The sequence below is a fragment of the Oryzias melastigma genome, linkage group LG4, assembly GCF_002922805.2.
Source record: "Oryzias melastigma strain HK-1 linkage group LG4, ASM292280v2, whole genome shotgun sequence".
Lineage (NCBI taxonomy): Eukaryota > Metazoa > Chordata > Actinopteri > Beloniformes > Adrianichthyidae > Oryzias > Oryzias melastigma.
Genome location: NC_050515.1, coordinates 21,100,340 through 21,121,023, shown reverse-complemented (window position 1 = coordinate 21,121,023; position 20,684 = coordinate 21,100,340). Strand labels below are relative to the sequence as shown.

General features: G+C 37.7%; 1 protein-coding gene across 2 annotated transcripts in view; it reads left to right on the top strand.

Annotated features, from left to right (window-relative positions):
• si:ch211-191a24.3 (tensin-3) overlaps positions 1 to 20,684 on the top strand; it is a 66,370-nt gene that overhangs the window by 30,301 nt on the left and 15,385 nt on the right. For both annotated transcript variants that reach the window (XM_024279042.2, XM_024279043.2), the window contains 3 exons: positions 6,260 to 6,387; positions 8,368 to 8,476; positions 8,565 to 8,630. In XM_024279042.2, coding sequence (XP_024134810.1) covers positions 6,260 to 6,387; positions 8,368 to 8,476; positions 8,565 to 8,630 — 303 coding nt within the window. The remainder of the gene's footprint in view (positions 1 to 6,259; positions 6,388 to 8,367; positions 8,477 to 8,564; positions 8,631 to 20,684) is intronic.

Sequence of the window (20,684 nt, the reverse complement as noted above, 5' to 3'; positions counted from 1 at the left end):
GAGTATTACTACCCCACAACAATGTGGATTTCTCACTTGCTGGTTATATTAACAAAAAATACACTAAACAAGACACAGTTGATTTTTATACCAATTGTTTGGCGTAGCAATCAAAAGACTTAAACCAAAAATACAAGAGGTTAAAAGTAGCTTTGTTGGATTTAAAGCCACACTAAAGTCTTTTTTGGCCATCTACCAATCTCAATGTTTCAGACATGGATCTGCAACACCCAAGTAACCTTTTGGATAAGCTGGACAGGATTTGATGGGGTAGTCCACTTTTACACCCAACCTAGTTTTCTGTGAGAAAGATAAATTCAAAATGATCAACACCACAAACTCACAAATACATGTTGGTTTTAGGCCTAATAGCAGCAACTTCTGTTTAGTAACAAACCCTCCAGGTTGCACCATACTTATCTGATCAGTTAAGGTCATGTTGGGTATGAAAATATGATGGATAAAGACGTCATCCTGTCAACTCTGAGGTAATTTTGAAAGACCATGACCTTCTACTGACAAGTTCACTGCTTCGACAATGAAAATCCAGCGAGTCAGAGATAGTTTAAGGCAGGGGTGTTAAACTTGTTTTGGTTCGGGGGCCAACTTAAACTCGTCTGATCTCAAGTGGACTGAACCAGGAACATAATAGCAGAACAACCTATGGTCAACTTGTTATCTGTTGCTTTGTTTTTGTTTAGTTTTTTATCAGTTGGAAAAACTTCCTCAAATAACGTTGTAGCCTAATCACTTATTATTATTTTAGAGCTATTATTATTATCTTTGTGGCAACAACATTTTGGTAATTGTGGTGTCACACCTGATAATTTTCATAGCAACTTAACAGCGGTGAGGCTGGCTGGCAACCAAACTGCATCTTACCGAGACGTGGCAAAGAAATGCTGTTTGTTTCTTTACCTCTTGTTATGCCAGTATTCCTTTTCCTTTGCTTCCCCTAGTGGCAGAATTGCACATTGCGACCATTTCTTTAAATAACCATAACTCGCCACCGGAATGGGCTAGAAACTTGTTTTGTTCATATTTTTTTCTCCTCATGACTGGGCCGGATTAAACCATCTGGAGGGCCGGATGCGGCCCGTGGGCCGTATGTTTGACACCCCTGGTTTAAGGAAAATCTTATTAGATATTTTTTTACTATTTTCCAGACAAAAAATAAAGTCTAATACGTAATTATAAATGAGTAAAACTAAGAGCTAATTCTAAACACTAGGCTGAAGACGAATGAGTCCTTTGAATTCTTGACCCAAAATGTTAAACTCAGAATATGCCTGTTTTCCTGATTCTTCTTTATCGTTTCACTTCAACCTGCTGAGATGTAAGATTGATTTTCTTTTTTCCTGTCATATCCACTGGGACAGTGCTTGGAGGAAGAGGCCCATATCAGCCTGTATTACTGATTTATTTTCTGTCCAACATCAATTCAGGCCCTGTTAGCCTAAAGAGCAGCTGGTCAACCAAAGCTAGCACCTGAGAAATCTCCACAAGGAACTCATGGACAATAGAGGACCTTTGCAACTCTTTAGGGCTGACATTTATCCTCCTACCCGACTGTGTGTGCGCTTTTAGATCTTCTGCAAACATTTTGTGTTCATGAAATAGAGCTTTGCTGTTTGTACATACAGTAAATAGGTCAAGAGTGTCAGGGGGGTTGAAGTCTGATATTTCCTGAGGGCCCTTTTTAAAGCAGCAACTAGCGCTTGACTTGCTTCATTACTGTGAGTGTGTGTTTTCCAGTGTATGTTTCAAGGCAGGAACTTGTAAGTAATCAGGAATGCTTTTGAAGTTCTGACACAACGCTTCGCCCTTGTTCGCTCTCTCATCATTTTCCTCTGTAGAGAAAAGGTCTCGAACAAATACAGAAAGCTTGAAGTGATACTTGACACTGCAAACCTCCATGGAAGCTCCCTCGGCTGGGCCGCCGGTGGGATGGTAACTGGATTAGTTTCAGCTGACTCACTGAAGGCTTTTTTCTTTTACTCGATTTTAAAAAGATGGGTCCCCACAGTGAAAACTGGGCTGCTTTTATAATTATAAAGTCATGCATAAAACGAAAAAAAATGTCACTCTTAAAAGTAAGTGTTCTGTGTTAAACCAACTGTGGAAGCATTGGGGGAAAAACTTTTACTGCTTTCTTGGAAATTGAGAAAGCCAGATGCTGGTCTAGCAATCTACAATGAAAAAGATCATTCAGGCTCAGCAGGTCTTTGGAGAAACCCAAACACCAATCAAACAAGCTGTCACACATGATGGTGGGAGGGCCGTCATTCTTCACAATAGCAGGGCTTGTTTTGGAACCGTGAATCCTGCAATTTTTTTTATAGTAACCATATAGATAATGTTTTTTTTATTATTTATGCTATGTGACCCTAAAATGTAAAGATTCAAATTTCAGTAAAAAAAAAATCAAAAACTTAATTACAGACTCACTAAACTTACTAAAATCAATGAGCAAAAACACAACTGTAAATTGAAATGTTGTCTGTCATTCCTTTAATCAAAGTCATATCAGAAATGAAGAACATTAGTTAATACGTTGCTATATTTTATTCAGTTTGTGTTAACTTTGTCTAACACGTTTTACTCAGTGTCTAGTAAATCGGTGAAATTTGTCAAATTTGTTAACTGACCAAAGTAGTAAGAAAAATAAACATATAAATTTAATTTATAATATTTTTGCACACATTTTTGTTAACAAGAATTAGGTTTGAATGACTTAACAATTACCACTGATTAAACTTTATTTAATTACATCTTTAGAAGCTTTAGATCAAAAGCTGTGGATGTCTCTGTACAAATAATAGAGAATATTAACATCAAGCTGCACGTGTGGAAGTTCATCCCTGAGATCTTCGTCTGCACCTTAGCTTTGAAAGTAAAAGTAATAAATACACATAGAGGATGACATGTTAGGTAACATATATTTCGCACTATGGGGCGCACCAAATTATTAAGTGCACTGTCAACGAATGGTCTATTTTTTTTTCTTTTGTCAAATATTAAGCACACCGAGTTATAAGCTGCATTAAGTGAGACAAAAAAATTAGAGGTAAATTTGTCAGTCAGTCAGACTTTATTGACTTTGTTCACAATAACCTGAGAACTTGTTTGTGACACGCTACACGTTAGCCACACAAGAAGCATTAACCATGCAAAAAACACAGTCCGACACTGGTACATGTTAGCCGCGTCAGAGTATTTTAAAATACGCTATCTGTAACTAATATCTTTGAAACATTTATAAAACAGACTGATACCGCTAAAACAAGTGCTACTGCTGTGACTACGCTAACTCCCAACCTTCTTAGAACGTCAAAAAAAAAAAAAATAGTCCAAAACCGCTATATGTTAGCTCAGTGTATTTGCAATAACATCCAATCTTGTTTGTTACTCAAAAAAACCTCAAAGTGACCTTTCGACACCATGTACCTCTAAAAATCACTTCTACATTAACAGAATTGATTAAGGCACTCTGGATTATAAGGTTATTTTTAAAAAAAAAAAAAAAAAACCTTTTCAGTGCGCCTTATAGTGTGAACAATACAGTAATGATAAAAAAATAAGTTACTAGAATTCTTCATTTACATACAAATGATAAATTGTAAAATGTAAAATATTTGTAAAAACATTCAAAACTTCAACAGATAGGCCTATTTGTTGGGCTATTGCTTCATTAATAAAATGATGATTTGGCACAAACTCCATAACCATAAATTTTCTGGACTACAAAATACTTTGTAAAAAAAGTTCAATATACAAATGTTACAGCTGTGTCCACTCATGGATGTCAAAGTGCATGTGGGGAACACACGTAACCTCACTTTGCTACTTGATGCCTGCTTTGTTTGGCAGCTCTGCCACAATCAGTATATAAATGTGTGTTTGAAAAGGTGAAGAAAGTGCCATTTGCAAGGTCTTTAGGAGGATGGAAAGAGCTAAATTACACTTCATTTACCGAGTGTTAGTTTACTATTGTGGGACGTTGACCCTGTTGTTCCACTTGCAACTGTTTCAGAAGGGTCAAAATAGTGTTCTAAATATTTATGTGTATAAATAAAGTAAAGTATCCAGAGTATCACAATCTCTTTAAAAGTCAATTCCTACCAACAGCTTCATCTGTTAACCATTTAATACAGGAAGGAACTGTTTCCGATAACACGCAATAACTACAACATTTACGAAATGAATGCAATGCCAACAGATAGTAGGGTGGAGCAAAGTTTGTTCTAAAGGAAAGTGATTGATTGATATCAGCGCAAAGCTGCTTTTCTTAACTTCAGAATCTGTTGGAATTGTTAATTGTGAAACAGTTGAAGAGTTACAATACCGTATTTAAAGGAACGTCTCCACTGAAGTTCTTGATGTTTGAGTGCGATGCCTGTCAGTTCTTTCTGGGTACTTATATTGTTTTTACGTGTCCCTGTTCGCATAAAACGCAGCATCTTTCAACTAGCTGTGGGAATCGAACATCAGGTTCAGAGTGTCAGACCTCAAGTGAGACACCTGCTGTTAGACAGTTAACACACAATGAGATAACCCTTTGAAATAACAGCTATACTGAAACTCTTCAACCATTTACTCAGTTGATGTAACTCCAATGGATTCTGACGCCGCGAAAAGCAGCTTTTATGGAGGTTCGGGCTCATCTGACAAACATGTTACATATTTTGCAGCTGGTCTGCTTTGACACTTTTTTGGGACTTAATTTTTTTGTGTAATGTTTAAGTTTATTTATTATAAGTTTGTTTCTGAAGAGGAGAAAACTAAAGTTACTTTTCTTCTATCAAAATCTGTTAATTAGGGAAACGGTCAAAGAGTTACGGTAGTTCAAAGATCGTGTGTTATTTCAGTGACAGCTCCAGTATTAAATTGTTTTCTTGAAAATAAAATTTGTTTCTCAAGATAACAACTTAACTTCTTTTCATCTCAAGAAAGTAAATAGAAAAATATAAAGAAGATTTGGTCGTTCTGGTCTTTTGTACTTAGTCTTGCTGCTGCACAGATAATTTGTACAGATTTTGCTTAAATATTGGGGTAAATTTTATGCTACCTTAAGTGTTATAATCCCACCAAACCGAATTATTTTATTGCACCAAGTGTAAAACAAGACTATTGTACATTGATTTGGTCTGTTGCAGACTTGCCTTGCTCATTTGTTGTTTCTTGAGCTAGCGTTAGCTTAATAGCACTACAAGTTTTTTTTTACCATTTTTTTCTGGAGTATAAATTGCTGTTTATTTTCTTAGATTAGTCAGGGGTGCAACTTAAGCTTAGGAACAAGTTATTTGTGATTTTTTTAAACATAAATAGACTTGTATATTCATTATTTTTCCACTAGCAACCGGTTGGTTTTAAGCGGTTGTTTCCGCTAACCATCACTAGAAGGCGCTGTATGTACTTCTGACAGTGCCAGAAGTGTCGTCCAAAACAAACATGGAAGATAATCTGATAGTTTTCCTCTTAAATTTTGACATTTTTTTGCATCATTTGCATTATTATTCTTGTTCTTATTTTTTGCCATGGCAAGTATAAAAGTGCAACTTATAGATAATTTTCTTCTTCAGTTTTTTGCCCCTGCGATTTATACTCCGGTGTGATTTATAATCCAGAAAATACAGTATTACTTAAAAAAAAGTAAAATTAAATAAATACAAATGTAGGATATTTGCTGTATAAAAAGAATAACTCTAGATTTAGTAATTGTGTTAATCAGATGCTGCTTTCTCCAAAAATTGCATTAAAGACTTTTGGGATCATAGTGTGAAGAAGCTAGCTAGTGCACCTACGCAGCAAAAAGTCCCCAGTGTGTAAAGGTGATTCAAGCCCCCACAGCTGTCATATTACAATGAACTCATGTCTGTGAGGTGAGCAGACAGTTGTTCTAGCAGATGTTTTTCCACCAAGATACCCTGATGTTCCACCATCTGCTCACTGCGACGTCTCGCTTAGTCACACAAGCTTCCCCTGATCTGGCTGATGGAAGCTTTTGTCCAAGGCAAACATGGTCTATGTTAATCCCTCTCATCACCTTGTATTGCTAAATTTGGGTCTAGTCATGTCAAAAGTTCAGTCCTGTTTATTGTTATGGCTATTCAAAAGATTAGACTTAACAGTATAGGGGGTTCTACTCCGATGGGTTTGAATCATAAGGTGATTAGGTGTTGGATCTTAATTTGTCTGACTGTCTGGTTTTTCTTTCTTTCTCACCTTTCTATCCTTCCCTTTTCTGGCTCCTTTTTAGGATGGAGGCAACAAAAGCAGATCACTGATGTGACCGACTACGCTGGGCCGCACAGTCCAGGATGGAGCCCTGGAGCTCAGAGCTTTAGAGGTTCTTCAGCCAACAATCTTCCCTTCTCACCGTCACAGGTAAACGCCACTCCCATTTTATCCCAACCAGCAGCTGAAACTTCACCAGGGATTGTCCAATTTCTCCAAAGAAAGAATCTTTATCATAGGGACAGATGTAGAATATTCTCACTAGCTGTGTGGAAAAGGGATTCCCTCGAATAGAGGACTGCACTTTTCTCTTAACAAAAGCTTCTGATTGGAAAAAGTTCCAAGAGATTTAAAGAAAGATGAAATATAAGCTTTCAAAACACAAAGAAAAGAAAATACATCACTTGCTCACATTTGAAGCTCTAAATAAAATCCACACTGACTTTTTTCTCAAAGTTCACCATTTGGTGAGGTTTAACCCTTTTACACTAAACCTTTAGCTCCAGTTTTTACATTCATTCAACTACCGTAACTCTTCAACTCTTTACACGATTATTGTAATTCCAGTGGATTCTGAGGTGCAGAAAAGCGGCCTTGAGCTGATATACGACCCATTTTTGTAATGCTATGTTCCTACCAGGCATTCTTGAACACCTTTAGCATATAGTGATCACACTGGATTGTTGCTACCTGATACTAGCGCATGTCCGTCACTTACCATTGGAACAGGCTTAGTGAGAAATACAAATCTCGTGAGCTTTGGTCCAGGCTTTATCTTTCACAGCTCTATTCCGACGTATGAAAGTCTCAATGTCATAGATTTCCAGTCGGGCACAATCTCAATTATTCATTTTTCCTCCAAGATCAATTTTTAAATGATTGGTATGATTGGAGTTTTGAATGGAGAAGATCAAAATGTGCATTTAGGGGCGTTTACCTTGACTTTTTATTGGAAGTGACGGGGTTGAACGCGTGTTCCAGAGGCCGGTGTGAACGCAGCTTTAAGTGTTACATACAGTGCAAAGCTACTTCATATCGATGCAAAGCCGATGTCCAAAACTGCTTTTTTCCACCAGAATCTGAATCATTCAAGTTGATCAGGTAAACAGGCAAAGATGTTCAGTATGTCAAAGAGTGTTTTTTAGGTGTTGGCAGTAACATCTCTGGTATTGAAGGCTAAAGTGCAAAATCTATTTTACTTTTTACTTTTATTTTGTCACAACTTTATTGAAAAAAATGTAAGTAGACAGTAAGATAGAAGACAGACGGAAGAATGTGTACTTTGGACTTTATTGGTTCATACTCTGTTTCTTGCCGTTTTGTTTGCAAGTACAGTAATATATAGCTATTCAACTTTCACGGTCTCGCTTTTTCATTAATTTTTATTAGTGCAGCTTTGCATGCTTTTATTTTTCCTTGCACAGTCTTCTGCATTCTGATTGGCTGTAAAATGTATCTATCAGTCTCCTCTCTTGCTGAGTCTCCAGTACAGAATACAGTCAGTTTGCCAAATCTACATAAATTTTCATATCTGAATAGGTCTTTGTTTTCATTTTATAATACTGGACTTATTTTTCTATTAGTTTTAAAAGAAGAGAAAAGTAAAAATGGTGATGTCATTCTGTCTATAAAGTGTGTAGTGAGGACTTTCACAGCCTTCAAACATCCGTAATTGTATTTCATGGATTTATCCCATTGTGAGTTATTTTTAAATTCTAGATTGGCCTTGCTGGCCTTGTTTTAAGACTTTTCTGTCTTTTTGAATTGATTAATTGCTTTCACCATGGTGCTAAGATTGGAAAAAGATGGAAACATCAAAAGCAGGACACGCAGGACAGTTAAAACTTCTAACTTCTTCCTGTTTCATCGTTTCAAACATGTTCTGGTGTTTCTAAAGCTGCACCTGTATTTTTCTGCTTTCATTCCTTAAAAGTATAGAGTTTTCCTTCTCTTTTTTTTTGCATTTCTGAGTCTGTAGGCAGCATGAATGCTCCAACTGTTTACACCCAAACACAGACTTCAGCCACACAGATCACAAGACTGATGTCTGCTGGTTTGTGTGCACCCCTCCTGCTTCTATGGGGGAAGCTCATTTTCTTTCCTCGTCTCCCTGGGTTTTCTCCTTATAAGTATGGGCGACTCCACAAAACCAGCAGTGTGGACTACAATGGCCAAATGGACACATCTGACCTGGTCCCTCCTACTCCAGCCTTCCCAGTGACTCCTCCAACGCCCTACGGTAAGAGATAGTGTCAAAAATGAAGGCCTCATCGCTCACTGGCCAGTTCTGCATGTTTTTGACACTCTTATCTTCCTCCTCCCTTTAGTGAAACATTTCTCAGAGGCTTCCCAGCTCAGAACTGGTGGGCAGTGGGACCACAGCTGGACACAAGGTACATTTTCCCAGGAGTGTGTGTGTCTGTACATAAGTGTGTGCACAAACACATTAAAGACCCGATGAAAATTGTGTTTCTAACATGTTCTTGTGGCATTTTCTGCGGATAGAGGACATATATACACAAAATTAAGCTCAAAATGGCACTTCTGAGTATATCTTTATTCAAATCACTCGAAATCAACAGACAAAAAAATGGCATTTGAAAAAAGCTTGTAGTTGTGATGTAGAAAACTCAAAACTGTTCAGCTGGATAGCACCAATATTGCTCACCATTTTTGTTGCACCAGTAATGTTGGATTGAGGTTGTAAGCTAGTGGGAGAGTGTGTAAACACGTGGATGATGGGAAGTGGAGGCGGGCTTACTTAATTCTTGTGAACTACTGCTGCTCTACAGAGACTATGTCCTAGAAAATGCAGAAAGAGTGCAGAATTTGCCTTTATTTATTTTATATTGAGGCTTCTCACCTTTTTTATTTTTATATTGAGGCTTTTCACATTTATTTATTTCATATTGAGGCTTCTCACCTTTATTTATTTTAGATTGAGGCTTCTCACATTTATTTATTTCATATTGAGGCCTCTCACGCTTCATTAGGAGATGAATTTTCTGTCAGTAGCAGGCAGGTCGCTGGCTAATTATAGCTGTGGGTAACAGAGGAAAAGGCCGCTGCAGGCAGGATGTCCACTCGTGTCCTGTTCTGGGAGTGGACGAGGGGAAAGGGGAGGACCTTTTGTTGTGCGGACTTCCTGCCCGAAGAGATAAATGAGCAGCAAACAGCTGTGGTGAAGTATCCAAATCTCTCAGCACCAACTGTTCATATCTAATCTCCTGGAAATGTCTTTCTAATACATAAATGCATGATGGGAAATGTTCAAATGAAGCACCCCGACCTTGGTCAAGAAGGCCGTTTCCCCTGTGATGAAATATTAATATTTTTTAGCACAAGTTTTAGTAGAAATACATCAGTTTACCCATCGTTCAACATTTCTTTCGTTGTAATTTCTTCCTTTTAATCCAAATTGTGCTATTATCTAACCAACTATGGCTAGAATTAAAAAGAAAGATGACCTGCGTGTTTAATGTAAACACATTTGTCTGCACAGAGGGGCAGTGGTGTGCGGAGGGAGCCGATGAAAGACTCATTATTATTTGTGCAGACAGAAAACACCTGACTCTCTCCCCCTGCTGGATAAACAAGAACAAACAAAGGACACCAAAAGTCTTTCTCTCGTTGGCGTTCAGCAGGTCAGACGGCCGTTTCCTGTTTCCCACATGAAATGCAGACGCTCGTCTGGGAAACAATTTTCCGCATCTGGACAAAACAAAGAGTGTCCTCGCTTGAAGATATAAGTTTGTATTTTTTTAAAGGTTATTGCTGTCACTGTGAAGCAGTGAACCTGAGGTGGTTTGTGAGTTTGTGAGATCTGCTACAAACAAGGTTGGATATTATTGAGAATAGAAAAAAAAATGTTATTGACTAGTATGCTAACCTGGCTAATGTGTAGCAGTGTCAGACTGTAGGTTTTTTTTGTGCTAATAACAAGAATGGGAGTTAGCAAAGTCACTAGCTGCGTTTTCATCACACATATGCGCAAAACATTATCAAAATTCTAGGAATGTCAAAAAGCACAATTTTAGAATTACATTGTTTCTATTAAATCCTAATAATTAATAATTAAACACAAATCAACTCATGCAATAAGTCATTCAATAACACAACAGCAAATATAAACAATGCTTTGATTTACAGCAGATGAATTCACATTTCTTTTAAAGCACTAGCACTCATCATCATCTATCAAAAGAGACGTTGGCGTCTTATTCTTACCATGGAATCGCAAACTATATGGAAACGCCTACGGATGAAACCATTTTGGGAAATGGTGGTTGGTTATTTTACAGAGGAGCTGTGGATTCAACAATTCTGCATGACATGCTCAACTTTTGATGAGATGTTTGATGCTCTGGGACTTCTTGTGGCGCCCGCTGTGCAGTGTCCAAGACAGCCAGTTTCTACCAAGAAGCTCACTGCCATCGCTATCTAGTTACATGACTTATTTAAAAAAAAAATCCAATGTGGGAATTTTGATGCACCTCAAAAACCATCTCCTCCAAGCGCAAAAACCTTTTTCTAATAATTGCAAGTTTTTTTAAATTTTTTTTATTGTTGTGTTTTCATTAGACAAATTTATTATCGGAAATCCCATTTGCGTGATTTCGTAATCGATGGAAACACGGCTAGAGTGTGTTTCATGTGTTGCAAACAAGGCTGGAAGTTACAGATACTGTGAATACTCAAACAAGGCTAATGCTTCTAATGTGGCTAATATGTAGCAGTGCACTTTTTTTATGTGTTACTAACAAGGGGCTTTGGGGAGTTAACGTAGTCTCAGTGACATTTGTTTTAGCAGTATCAGTCTTTTTTTTATGTCTTGAAAATAAGGTTGGGAGTTACAGCCTTTTGAATACTCTAATGTGGCTCACTACTCCAACTCAGCTAGCATGCAGCTGTGTCAGACTGTGTTTTTTTGCTAGCAATTCGGGACTTAGCATAGAAAAAACTTTTGTTCTAGTGGTTTCCCTCCCTGTTTTGGAGAAAGAATTCTATGTTCTTCCATCGTACCAGCTATAAATCAAATATTAATGCTCATTTTCAAACAGAATTTTTTCGTCTGCTCCTGATTCACACTGATTTAAATAAATAAATGCTTGGAAATGTAATTTTTAGCTTAATTTCCTTTATGTATTTCCTCCATCATCAGAAAAGGGGCACAATAACATGATAAAACACCAAAAACACAATTTTCATTGGGCTTAAAACTTTTATAGTGCAATAGCATTCTACAATCTTCTTCTTTTAAACATGTTTTGTCTGATCTCCAAATTAGACAATTTACATTGTATGCTGAGTCCATTAACAAACTGCTAAAGCTGTTAACAAACTTACAAAATGCCCAGAAATCTTTACTTTTTATTTCTCCCATCTGCTGCACAAACTAAACAAACCAACTCTAATTTTAGACAATTTCAGAGTTTCTTTTGCTAACTCAAGGCTGTGTCACAATAAACATTGACATTCAGAAGCTGGTGGTGAGTGGACACAGGGTTCAGTTAAAGGAAAAAAAACACAATGAGGTTACTTTTGGGTTTAGGAAAAGCAGATGGGCCGTTCAGACGACACTTGACTGGCTGAAGTTTAGGGGTCAGGGGTCAGGGGAAAGTCAGAGAGAGTAGCAGTGAAAGGAGCACAGTCTTCACCAGATGGTTGTACTTGTCTCTAACATCCAGCTGTTTTTCACAAGAAGCTATAGCCTATGACTTAAGGAGGAAAGATGAAACAGAAAATAAAATTAAAAAAAATCAACAAAAGCCTTTTTAGCAAATAATATAACATTAATTTTACTCTAGTGTAATCAATCAGTTTATAAATGTTTGCTTATGTTTTTTAAGACAGGACAACCTTTTTTTTGATACACGTTTATTCTTTACTTTGATGATTTTGTTTTTACTTTAAAAAATACATATATTCCGTACTATAGGGCATACCTAGAAAAAAGCCTTCATTTTTTTCAAAATACAACAGTGTGCTTTTTAGTCCAATCCTCCTTTTATATGGATTAGTTCTGGTTGTGTTTACTGATGTTGAAGACATTTTGAGAGATATTCGGCGCTCTGTCAAAATGTTTGGTTTGACTTTATCATGATTACGCTAACATTACATGTTAGAATTGTAAGCATATTGTGAATACGCTAACATCGCTAACATGTAAGGTGGTCTGGGTATTTTTTGTGATACTAAAGAGGCTGGGAGTTAGCATGGTCATAGTAATGTTTATTTTATCTATGTTTTTTTTTTTTTTTACTTGTTGCAGACAAGTTGGATGTTATTGTGAATATGCAAGCACAGCTAATGTGCTGCGATGTTAGCCTGTATATTTTTCACTTGTTACTAATAAGGTTAGGAGTTAGAATAGTCGCAGTAATGTTTGTTTTAGTGGTTACAGTCTGTTTTTTCACATGTTGCACACAAGGTTAGGAGTTAAAGGTATTGAGATTATGCTAACGTGGCTAACGCTTCTAATGTGGCTAGCATGTAGTGTGTTACAAACAAGTTGTAGAATTTCTGTGAACGCAATTAATAAAGTCAGTCTGTAAGTCTGACTCAGACTTGTTTTTCTCACTTGATGTGCTTTATAATAGTTCGGTGCACCTTGTATATGACATACGTTTGAAAATAGACTTTTCATTGTCACTGCACTTTATAATCTGATCCACCTTTTAATGTGGAAAATACGGTTTTAGCTTTAAATGTAGCCTTTTTTAAATTTATTTTTATTTATTTATTTATTTTTTTTACAGTTGTGGTATTTTTGTCTTACATTTTCTCATCATTTTTGTTCTACTATTTTCACTTTGTTTATGTAGAAAAGTGCTTTTTATCCTCAACCTTTTTTGTTTCTTTCATTTTAGATACATGTGTCTCCTTTTTTTACAACTTTGTCAATAATCTTCTTATTCTGATCTGTTCGTATCCTTTTTTAAACTTTTTTCAATGTTTTCATCTTAGCTGTCTTTCCTTTTTACATCTTTCTGTATTCTTCTGTAATACCTGTGAAATTTTATTTAAAATCTATTTTTCAAGATTCTACATATTTTGTATTGATTTTATTTTTTACAGTTATGTGCTTTTAATCTAGCTATGCTAACGAATTGTCTTTTATTCTTTTAAAGATCTGTGTTTTTCCTAAATTAGTCGTTTCTTTTCCTTTTTCATTTTTAATTGTTATTTTTTATTGCTTTTCTGTCACATGTCCTTTTACAAATACAAATTAAAGCTGCAGAGAATATACAATGAAATAAATAAAAGCTTAGAAAAGTATAATTTATAAAAAAAATAAAAAAAAAACAGGAGAAATTGTATTTTTAAAATTTGCATTTAAAAAAAAAACTCCAAGTGTTTGTTGACTTTTTTTAGTTATTATTGTTAGAAAAGCAGACTAGGAAAAGTTCTCCATCCCTTTTCAAAATATCACTTTTGGGCTAAAATGATTGAGTTTAACAGTTTTGTTGCATTTATTAATAAATTATTATTTTTTAAGGGAATAAGCTACTTTAGGTGGTGGGATTTGAAATGTCTTCCCCATGATTAATCCATTTTCAAAAATGAGCTTATTTTCTGTGAGCGCGCAAAGTACAACAGAGAGGGTGAATTTGAACAAAAATCAAGGTAATTCAACATAATCCATTTCCGACTATTATTTATGACGTGCTGAGATGAGACCCACAACAGCAGGCAGTGTCGGTACGTCTGCATGCCTCTGGTGGTGGTGGTGGTGGGGGGCACACATGTCCAGACACAGAGGCCTCAAAGGCCCTTCAACCGCCGCCACCTCCTATCATCCTCTATGGTCCATAAAAGGCCACATGTCACCTTTGACCCCACTGGAATCCGTTCTGATTGGAGGAAAGTGCTCTCGGTGACCCAGAAGAAACAATGCTTAATGGTCAGTGGGAGCGAGGAGGGGAGGTGGTGGTGGGGGGGGAGAAATTCCATGCACCTCCTCCTCCTTCCCTCCCTCCCTCTTTGTGTCCCTCCCTCCATACAAACCCAGAAGCCGAGTGGTGTCACAACAAGCCAAGAACAAACGGAGAGCTTATTTTTCCATCTGGAGGTTGAGAAGAATTGTGCATGGCAATGAGAGGGCAGTGAGAGGAAAGCAGGCGGGCAGGCGGGCGGGCTTCAGACTGCTTCTCTGCAGCCTGAAGTCGCTGCTCTGGAAACAGGGAGGCAGCAGCAAAAGCGACAGACTTCACAACAGGAAGTAGAAGTTTGGAAGAAAGCAGGAAACCTACAAATAACAGCAGACCTTTGGAGGCCGTCACCATCATGACCGCGTCTCTCGGTACGTGCATCTCCAACTCTGACCATCATCTGTTTCTGCGCTCAGGTTTCTTGCAGGGGGATTTCAAACAGGAGAGAAAAACGTGCTTCTTTTTCCTCTTTTGTCTAGTTTGAAGCATAAAATCTCCACTTTGTGCTGCTGCTCTGGAGCTGTGCCTGACATCTCACTCGTGGTGAGATGGTGAGGTGGTTTGTTCCACTCCTGCCTTCATGAGCTCATTGTGGTTTAAATGGATTCTTGGCCTCCATCGCAGAGTTATTGAAGACCCTAAAAAAAGTAAAAAGAGGAACCTTTTCTTTCTCTTTTTTTCTGTCCGACTGACCTTGATTGGGCTGAAAAACTCTCTTGTTTGTGTTGAGCTTTCACTGTTGCAGGGATGTCACGGCCAATAAACAAGCAGCAGGAAAGGCAGGTTCACAACACTTTTGTTTTCAACCAAAGTCACTTTGTTTCTTTTTTAATTTGTGAGTTAAAACACTTTTTGTGAATCGATAGACACACATCTCTGTGCTTTTAACACAATATCTTTTGTATTAACGTTGAGCTATAAGTTTATTGTTGTAGTTAAAGTTGAACTAACGACAATTTCAAAATAAAAGCCTCTCGTTGATCTCTTATCTCATCAAAGAACAAGACAGCAGGAAGAAAAAAACACATTTATCAACATACAGAGTTGAGTAAATGGAAAATCTAAATTTAATGGATGTTTTGTCGTCTAAAATATTTTTAATAAAAAAAAAAGTTTAAAAAGTACATTTTAGAGTAGACAGAAAAAAAAGAAAAGGGACAAAAGAAGGTTGTGTTCAGTTTCTCGGTGTTTCTCGGTGTTGGCTTAAGTCCGTTTGAGGTTCAACAAAACACTCATTGTTTTAGATGCTACAATGATGTCAATGCAGAGATGACGGAACAAAAGTCGGGGTCTAGTCCGGGTTGTGAGGACAACAGACTGCCAGTAGAAAAACAGATTTTGTGTTTAAATTGAATAAAAAAATAAATTAATCATGAGATGTCAGGAGTTGGATGCAACTTACTGAAGCCCGTGAGGTAAATACTCAGAGTTTGTATGACGTATGTTTAACCTAGTGGTCTGCAACCTTCAACACTTAAAGAGCCACTCAGGTCAATTTCTCACTGACCAAAACCCAACTGGAGCCACAAAGTCTCACCTCATCCTTTAGAAATATATGGCGCTGATTTTTATGATAAATATAACTGAATTGTTATTTTTTTTGTATATATGAAACCTGAACATAAAGAGAAAATAGACTTTTTCCAACATATGAACCAGTTAAAAACTTAACAGCGGTTCATACAAAATAAAAGACTGTCACATTGAATCTTCTTAATCCAGCAAATGTAGTAGAATAGTGTAATTTTCACAGTTTATTCTAGCGTTTGTGGTGCACCTCAACCAGAAATCTGTAAATCTAACAAACTAAAATTAAATCAGAGCTAGTTAAATCAGCCAGTGCATTTTTTAGCCCACAACGTTCACTTAAAATCCTTTGAATTTGTTCAAAAATAGAAAATCTGCCTATCCAGTTTGACTTGTAACACATCATGTCCTTCTACTGTATGTGAATGAGTGAATGAAGATTAGTAAGTTTACTTTACTTTTGTTTTACCTTTATACTTTTACTTTATAGTTACTTTTCAAAATGATGATTTGTCTTAAACCAGGGAGCCACTTTGGAGGGGTGGAAGAGCCCCCTGTGGCTCTGGAGCCTCAGGTAGTGGACCCCTGGCCTATGTCATGCTATTCTAAGCCTTTTTAAGTAAACTATGCATATAAATAATAGCATATTACATAAATAATTATTTTTTTTATGAAATATAAGCTATTTGCACAAGATCCTTTTCCAACCTGGAAGTAAGACGCCTCAATCTCTGAGGCTCCGCCTTTCGCCTGTTGTGGTTGCCGCCCATTTCATGACATCAATCTAGAGCCGGCCTCGGCAGCGAGCTGTTGTGTCTCCAGATGAGGAACCACTTCTTCTCAGAGTCGATCCTAAAATGAAAGCGTTTTGTCGATCACTGCTAACTCAGAGGGTGAAAGAGGGTCTGTGTGTGTGTGTGTTGGCCTGAGGGCAGTGCTGGCAGCGCAGACTCTTCCTGGAAGGGGCTGTTCCTCACTTTGTGATGTCACAATGTTGGAAACCACTTATTTCATGAGTTGGGAGGGGCTGGTGCTCAAAGAGCAGGATTTTACAGATATATGTATGGATCAAAATACCTCTTTGGGATTGTTTTTTGTGAAGAATTAACATTATAATACACCTAAAAGCTAAAAAAAAAATGTTGATTTTGGATAACTCCTTTAGACAAAATCCAAATGATTATTTTTTTATCACTTAATTGCCTCCATGGCACCAGGATTCCTTGAACTGTGGAAAAAAACTACCACCCTCCTACCTGTGTGACTGAAAATCCCTGATAAGTTCCTGCAGCATCTCACAGACTGTTCAGAAACACGAGGAGTCTTCAGAACCCTGAGTGATGAAGGTGTTTACTCTCCACTATGTTTACCTCTCACTTTGCAGAACTGTTATTCTTCTCTCCCTGTTCTCCTCTTGTCCTCCTCCTCCTCTTTACTGTGTTGGTAAATCCTTCACTCTGAACTGAAGAGAAGGGCAAAAGAATCTGATTTAAAGTTGACTGCTTACCACACTATCCTCCCTCTGAGGAATGCGAGGAGCTTTATTAGTTTTTTTAGGACAAGACCAGCTGAATAATGTTTGGTACGGCGTCTGGCTCAGAACTGAACAGCTGGACAGCTCTGATATTGCTTGCTGTTTTTGTTAGGTGCAACAAGAGTGTAAACAAAGAACTCTCAGCAACAGGGAATTCAAAAAAGCTCAAAAGATGATCAGTTTTTTTACTTTATTGTAAAAGAAATTCACCAGAAATGTCCCACAACTCAAGACTGGGAAAAAAGATCTTCCAAATAAGTTTGAGATTCTACCCCATGCAATTTGTTACCGTGGCAACTGCTCAGATTCGAATTAAATAAGCTGCAAAACTTTATAGACAGTTTAGTCATTAATACTGCAGCATAAAATGTTTCTCACATATGAATAGAAAAAGTATGTTAAGTGCGTGTAAAACATGTATAAATAGTATTTGGGAAATATTTGTATTTATTAGTTGTTTTTACTTCTGTAAATTGGTGACGTCATATTTGCCGTTTAAATGGAAAAAGTAGTCAGCATGGTGTCTAAATTGCTCTTATAATCCAGGGCTCAAGATAGTCCTGCAACTATGTAGTTTTTTTGTCGTTTGGGAGTAGAGAGTGAATCTGAACACAGCGGTAATCTTCAAGGTAAACCAAAATAAATAAATAAATAAATAAGTGATCACCTTCACACAGATGACCCTTTTGAATCAAAATGTGGCCTAGCAGCCACATGAGGTATAACTAGAAACTAAGAGAATGTCAGCTTTTATTGTGAAGTCTGTAAAATACACTGCAGCAGGACACAACCATTGACTGCATATGAAAACTGGACTTAGTGAATATGACATCACCCATAGAAAATGGCTTATATCCAGCTCCAACTAAATGAAGTCAATTCATTGGCCCTTTTTCAGACGTCGTCATGTTGGAGCCAGCAGACATCAGTGATCAGTGATTAGTCTGAGTCATTGTTTCTATGGCAACCACCCTCGCCAATTAGGAGTGAGCTTGTTGGAATGTGAATGTGATGCTGCGTCCAGATCTCATATTTGTCTTGTACTGTAAATCTTAATGTGGGGAAAATCTGATCATGTTTGCCTGATGTTTGTGCCGAAACGCCGCTGAGCTACTGTAAACTTCAACCACGGCTGCATGCTTTCACGCTTCCTGCTGCCTTCATTAGTGTAAACAGGAAGCAGATGCTTAAATTATCCTCCAAAAATACAATGTTGGAATTTCAATTTGAAGGTATCAATGACATCGAGATCCAGTTTTTATCCTTTAATTCTTTTTTTTTTTTTAATTTCATAGCAAAGCAGATTTTAAACGATGACTCAGCGAAAAAGATTGTTGGTGGGTTTTTGCGGCGCAGCAGGTGTCTTCCTCCTCCTTTGTTTTCCTCGTCTTGCTTTCATCCCTCGAGAGGCTGCAGAATGTGACTGCTGCGAACAGCTGCAACTCGCTGCAGAAGTCCAGTCTGAGCGCGTGCAGAAGCCTTGAGCGCTCCGGCGCTCACATTCCTCCGTCCTGCAGGGGGGTTTGTCCAGCTGTGTTCAAGCAGCCGTTTCTCTGTCTGCCCCAGAAAACAAAGATGGCATCTTTTTTCTATTTTGTTTCTTTTCTTCCTCTTCCAGGAGAGAATTCTGAGTAGAACGCTGTTATCGTCAGAAAGAAGTGATTGATGGGAGCATGACGGTACACCCACGTGTGGTGTCAGCCCATAACCATAACTCGTGATCAGGAGGGTCTGTGTGAGTGTGTTATGTTGCTGCGCTGCCCACAATGGTTTTGAAATGTTTGACCCTAAATAAATGAACAAAAAAGGTTAAAAAAAATAGAATAGAATTAAGATATTATTTATTTACATATCAGAATTTGTCAAAATGTAATAAAAGTGTAGGGAATCTGGGATTTTTTTTATATTAAAAGGATGATATGATTAAAAGGGATTGAGTCTGGTATCCATATATTGATCTTCTCCTTTGATCTATTTGATATGTCTTTTAAGGTTGATGCTATATATAATTGGGCATGAGTGGAACGTTCAAGAATGCAATAAATGTGGGTTTTTGAATGCACTTTTAGCATATGGTGTTCAAATAGGTCTGTCACTACCCGATACTAGCGCATGTACTCATGGTTTTGGTGCGAAATGTCAAAGCGGTGCAAATCTTGTGAATCTTACTCCAGGTTTCTCCCAGACAGACAAAGTGGGCAGAAAATGTGGGCCCTGAATGGGTTTGTCTACAATTTCAGTGGTCGCCTCACTTGTGTTTGCCCACATCAGCTTAAGTGGGGACTCTGTGAATTTGCTCGCTATTCTATCCAGCCGCCCGATGGACATCGTTGGGTGCTATCGAACTCCGCTGAAGCATGCTAACGTGCCCCTCTACCGAGAGCTAGTTAGCTCCACTGTTGCGAGTTGGCAAGCTACTCTGTATTGAGCTAGTGAGCTTCTCTTTAGTATGCCAGCAAGCTCCTCTGTTAGCGAGCTCTGCAGTTAGCATGCTAGTCAAAGTGGGGAAACACAGGTAGGGCCACCACGGAAACTGTTGTCAAACCCATTCGGGCTGACATTTTCTGCCCTCTGTAAGACCATATGGGCCCACTTGCCCTTTCTGGCCGGGCCCCTTTACAGTTCTGTTCCAATATATGAAAGACTTAAGCCTCATTTCCAATGAGTGATCCAATGATTGTGGCGGAGCCGCTTTAGTCATTCGATGATCGGCAGAAAGTGATAATGACATCAGAAAGTGTTAATATAGCGCTCATTTAAGCTAACGTTTCTGACGTTTGCAAACATTCACACCCACAATTTTCTTTCAAACAACATTAAATTCCTGTTATACACAATGTGTCAAAAGTAAAGTAGTAAAAATACGAGCAGCTTGATGACCTCCATTGTTGTTACTTTTCTAGTCACCACAATGAAACGCTCACGGTCTACATCACACATCAAAATAAACCGATAAGCAAAATTTGACAAAATTACTTGGACCGGACCGGACCGCTCAGTGGAAACAAGGCATTGGTGTCATGATTCTGGCTAGACACAAACAACAATTATTAAGTTTTTCTCAATCATTGATTTTCAAGCAGTTGGAACTTCCGTATTTTAAATGTTTTGAAAAGGATGCCACTTCCAAAGCCAAGTCCCTGATTGGTCAAAATACAACTTGTTTAACTTTGAATGTACATTCAATTACTTTTTGGATTCAAAAACATCCATAACGATGTGTAAACGGGAGAGTTTTGAATGCAGAGGCCAGCATATACATGCATTTACATAGACTTTTCATTGAAAGTGGTCTCTCGAATGCGCATTTCCGATCCCAGTGTGAATGTAGGATTATGTTGAATTATTCTTCCTGACACAACCCTCTGCATTTACCAGACATGGGACAAGCACAAGCAGGATTCTGGTTTGTGCTTTGTTGGGCTGCATTTAACTTTTTGTTTTTTAATATGTGT